The 5,203-nt window shown below is 32.1% G+C and overlaps 1 protein-coding gene across 1 annotated transcript; it reads left to right on the top strand.

Moving 5' to 3' along the window:
- Positions 1–3,023: 3,023 nt before the first annotated feature.
- Positions 3,024–4,899, top strand: LOC132608760 (ethylene-responsive transcription factor ERF027-like). Its single transcript, XM_060322493.1, has 2 exons — positions 3,024–4,030; positions 4,499–4,899. Exons 1-2 carry the CDS (start codon positions 3,604–3,606, stop codon positions 4,681–4,683), a joined length of 612 nt encoding a protein of 203 aa, XP_060178476.1. The 5' UTR covers positions 3,024–3,603; the 3' UTR covers positions 4,684–4,899.
- The last annotated feature ends 304 nt before the right edge of the window (positions 4,900–5,203 follow it).

Here is a 5,203-nt window from a genome sequence, read left to right as displayed (position 1 = left end):
TTGTCGTTAACATTAATTATTTTTTAAAGTAATTAATATTGATTAGAGTGCAATTAATTGGGGAGAGATAAGGATAATGTAGTAAAAATACACTTTTATTTATGAATTCTTAAAGGGCGTGTAAAGTAGAAAGTGGACAAGTAAAATGAAACGGAGGGATCGGAGTATGCAGGTTCTTGAATTCTAAACCAAAAATTGTATTAATTTTATACATAAATAACTTACCTCATAACCAGCTACCAAATGTGATACTATTACTTATGCCAAATTTAACGTCCAGAACAGCTACCAAATATGATATTAGGCGCTACGTATATCAACCCGTGCAGAGCAATAGCTAACGCGTTTAGTATCCACATGAGGAGCAGGTTCATACAGAATTTAATACCTCCATATCACCTCCAAATTAACTACCAAACGTATTATATTTTAGTATAAGATGCTTTGTCGCATTCCAATTTTAATGCTGGCATTGACAACAGACACCAAACAAAAAAGTAAAAAAGGAGGACCAGCGAGAAGGAATATAAATGTTTGATTTGACTACTTTTCGTAATCGCTCTTTTTACTATTATCGTGTGAGAGCCTGTTTGGATGGACTTATGTTTATAAGCCGCAAACGGTTTATAAGCTAAAAAAATAAATTAAGATAGTTTAACTTATTTTTTTTAGTTTATAAGTTACTTTCAGCTTATAAGTTGCTTTAAATAAGCTAAGTCAAATGAGTCTAATTATTTTTTTGAGTTTATTTTAAGTACAAAATGACTTTAAGTTGATCAGCTAAACACTAAAAAAAGCTGAAAATAGCTTATAAGCAACTTATAAGCTAATCCAAGCGGGCTCTGAAAAGTGACACCTTGTATTCATTCATGTATATAATGGAAATAAAAGACTTTGTCGGTTAATTCTCATCCATAGAATAACAGACACACAAAAACGGAAACTTCTTTAGGTAATAATTTTTTTTTAAAAAAAGTCTCTTTTTTAAAAATATTAGTAATCTGAATTTAGCTCGAAACATTAATCAAATTAATTTTGGAGATGCGAAAACATGATAAGTAATTTAGAATAGAGGGAGTATTATCTATTTTTAGCCAAGTTTACATTTGTTTATTTTTTTTAAAAAACTCTCACACTATTAAAAGTATTTTTATATAACTGTTCATTCTTTTCAACAACTTATATGGGACTTTGTTGCACACTGGAGATGGAAATAGAGTAGAAGTTACGGCTACGATAGAACCTAGTAGATTAACTAGTCCAAATCCTATATTTATTATTAATTTAAAACTAGTATAACTCAAAAGAGTCAAATTTTAGAACCTATAAACTTCAAATACTAGTCGATCCACCTCTGCTTTACACCAAACATAATCTTATGCGATATCATTAATCAAACATGAAATGGGGCCAAAGGAACACAAGAAACATTTGATTGTACTTGTGTGTGGGATTACGAACGCATTGGCCATATTTTTGTTTAATCGGCATATAAAGATTTTTATTAATATCGGTTTTTTCTTGCATATAGTACATGATCAGTATTATGTTATACGAACCGAGACCTTGTACTTTTTGTTACATTTAGGTCTGTGTATAATCAACAGAAGAATGAGGATATTAATAACTTTAGAGTGTGTACAAGGATCACCTACTATATATCATTCAGAAGCGGATTTACAATATAATTTTGAGCTTATGAGTTCTTAATTTTAGAAAAGTCAGTTTACTAAATTTGAATAAATTATTTATATAAATTCATGATTCTTTTAACAGAAACACTAAGTTTTGGACAAAACTGCTAGGTTCTGCCCGAACCTCAGCTGCAACTCTAGCTCTGTCTCTGATATCATTAGCCAAAGATTATTGCATCCTTAATTTGCTAATTCAAACACAGTCTTTTTTATTAAAACTATATTAGTGGAATAATATATACAATTAATGTTTCTTTGTTTCCAAAGAATAGAAGAAATTGAAACAAATTAATTAAATGAAAAACATTAGCACCTCCAAATGTGTCTTGTACTCCAATTTATTTGAATGAGTGACAACGTTACCGAGGATTTAAGTTTTATACGTTGATCATTACACCAAAAGAGGTTTTTAGTGACAATATATATTTTTTTTAGTGGTAATAGTTATTGCCACAAAAACATTACCAGCAATTGGTTAATATCATTAGATCCAAGGTCGCTAAAGCCTTTAGCGGCATTTATTGTTAGGGCTAAAGTTTGATATTGCCAGTAATAATTGATTTTAGAATATAATTAGCGGCAATAAGACAATTAAATTATTGCCGCTAATTAATTACCGCTAAAAACATATTTTGTTGTTGTGATGATGCATAGAGATAAATTCAAAAAATAGAAGAATCAATCTGCGACAACCGATTAAATTGACCCACTGATGCAAAAATACATTTCATTGTCAATATATATAACTTATATCTTTTTCTTCTATGTGAATAAAATAGGCACGCAGCTTTAGCAGTAAATTGTGTGAGATAATGTTGCCAGCATGTCAATGAAATGGACATATTAGATAAAAGCTACTGCATTCGATTCAAAATAAGTGTCCGCTTAGTCTTTACACACTGTTTAAGAAAATACTAATTCCTAAAAAAAGTAGGAATATATTTTGACTAAACTATCCTTAATTAAATACTATATAATTATTGATTTAATTTTCCGATTACATAAAAACTCACTTATCTAAATAGAGGTAAACTTGAAAGAAAACTATAATTTATTCTTTATTATGTAAGTGACCATTTATTTTGAACCAAAAAAAAAAAATGAACACTTATTATGAACCGAGGGAGTAGCCATTAAATCTAAATTTGCACCAAAATACGCGTGCAATTTATGCACATGTGTTTCACTCGGCGGAAAGAAATCATGGCAATTAATACAACAACACTCATAAAACTTTTGTGGCAACTCACCCACGAATTGCCCACGCTTTCAATCCTTTTTAGCAAACATATATATAGGTAGTGAGAAGCACATAAGACACATAACATATACAATTGTGCCCTCAAACACACACACACACACACATTCATATATAGGATTTTTGACTTCAATACACTGACAAAGTAAAAATCAATTACATCGTCAGTGTAAGTTAAAATTCTACATATCGCGACATATTCACACACATATATATATATATTGGGCCTTCACATATATACTTCTAAATCTAGCCAATTCAGAGGCGAATCTAGGATTTTAGCGATGATCCCTTGCTTGCCACCAAACTTATAACCATTTATGCTTTTGGGTTCGCAGTTTAATGTTTGCAAAAATTTTCAATACATATACAGAGTATGAGCCAAAATTAGTTGGCTCTGCCAAACCCGTCCTTATATCGTTACATCCGTCTTCGAGCCAACTATCAACTGAGAGGGTTGTAAAAAGCACATTACACATAGACACGAGACACGGCACGCGTACAATTGTACACACAATATACACACGTCACACGTACAATTATACACGCAATATACATCGAGATTTAACTTTAGCACATTGATAGAGTAAATTACGTTGTTAGTGCATATAAGTTAAATTTTATAACACACATATTGTCACACACATATATATGGCTGAGCCTTCACACACTACCAAGTCTAATAGAACTAAAACCAAACATCCTTTATACCGTGGGATACGTTTAAGAAATGGGAAATGGGTGTCTGAAATTAGAGAGCCACGTAAGACTACAAGAATATGGCTAGGAACTTACCCTACTCCAGAAATGGCCGCTGTTGCTTATGATGTTGCTGTCTTAGCAATAAAGGGAAGTGAAAATGTTAAGCTAAACTTTCCTCACCATGTCAATAGGTATCCAAAACTCCCTTCCTCCTTCTCTCCGGAGGATATACGAAACGCCGTGGCCACCGCCGTCGTGGAAATAGCTCCGCAGGGCAATAATGTTTCGTCAACGGGAAGCAGGGGCGGAGCTACGACATGTAACGAAGGAGGTTCGATTGAATCCTCATCGTCCGGAAATTATCCTATGCAAATAGGTATTCCTTTTGTTTTATCATACATGACATGTTTATCACCATGACACTTTATATGTCATATATGGTATTCGAATTAAAGAGCCCACTAAATATAGAAAGTAACATTATTTTTTAAACTTACTAAAAAAAATAAGACACGCGAAGTAAACAGAGGGAGTGAATACAAATACTTACTCTACCCTATTTTATTTTTTGTTGCGAGATTCGACTGTGAATAGAGTTCAAAACATTGAACTTATGGTCCTAAAACCTGCTATGAAAAACTTAAAGTTAAACAATTTTCATGTACTTTTTAAAAAATAATAAAACTGAATTTAGGGAGTATATATAAATAATCGAATCTTCTTGACAAAAGAAAATCTTCTGCTCTAACGACGAAGGTATTTAATTCATGCCACCGTTCAAATTTCATGTGTGATATTTTTTGTATTTTAACAAAATTCATATTAGAATTTCTTGCTCCGCCAGTTTCAGGAAGTACGCAAATGATTACAACCGAGGGGGAATATGTTGATGAGGAGGCATTGTTTGATTTTCCCAATTTTGTTGTGAATATGGCGGAAGCAATGATGGTGAGTCCCCCAAGAGTATACTCCTCATCAAAGGAAGATTCACAAGGAGACTCTGATGCTGAAAGTCTTTGGAGCTATTAACAAGCAGAGACGAATCTGGGATCTAGAGTTAATAAGTTAAGGAGAACGCGTGATTTTCTTATATGCATATGCTGCATAAGTAATAAGTATCCTTTTCATATATATAAATAATTCGAGCTGAAAATTTACTACTGAGTTCGATTGAATTCATTGAGTTTGCTTTAAATCTGTCTTTATTAACAATAAAGAGCTAAGGAAAAAAATGTTATTTGATTATTTGCATAAGTAATAAGTATATTTTTCATATGTATATATAATTTGAGCTATTAGCATGCCAATGAGTTCAATTAAATTCATAGAATTTGCACTAAATCTGTCTTTATTAACAATCAAGCGTCTCCTATGCCATAACTAGGAGTGCACAAAGAAAACCGACAAATCGCACCAAACTGACAATTCGAGTCAAACCGAAAAAAGACCCGACTAGTGGTTTGGTTTGACTTGGTTTGGTATTGGAGAAAAAAAAAACCCGATTATAATTAGTTTAGTTTGGTTTTAACTAAAACAAAAGTCAAACCAA

The sequence above is a fragment of the Lycium barbarum genome, chromosome 9 (assembly GCF_019175385.1).
Source record: "Lycium barbarum isolate Lr01 chromosome 9, ASM1917538v2, whole genome shotgun sequence".
NCBI classification, from domain to species: domain Eukaryota; kingdom Viridiplantae; phylum Streptophyta; class Magnoliopsida; order Solanales; family Solanaceae; genus Lycium; species Lycium barbarum.
This window is presented reverse-complemented; position numbering and strand designations above follow the sequence as displayed.

What these genes read in the sequence shown, in the direction of transcription:
- LOC132608760 (XM_060322493.1), top strand. Translation starts at nt 3,604, where the DNA reads ATGGCTGAGCCTTCACACACTACCAAGTCTAATAGAACTAAAACCAAA. An exon ending in AAATTATCCTATGCAAATAG is followed by an intron (nt 4,031 to 4,498) that starts GTATTCCTTTTG and finishes TTGCTCCGCCAG; the next exon opens with TTTCAGGAAGTACGCAAATG.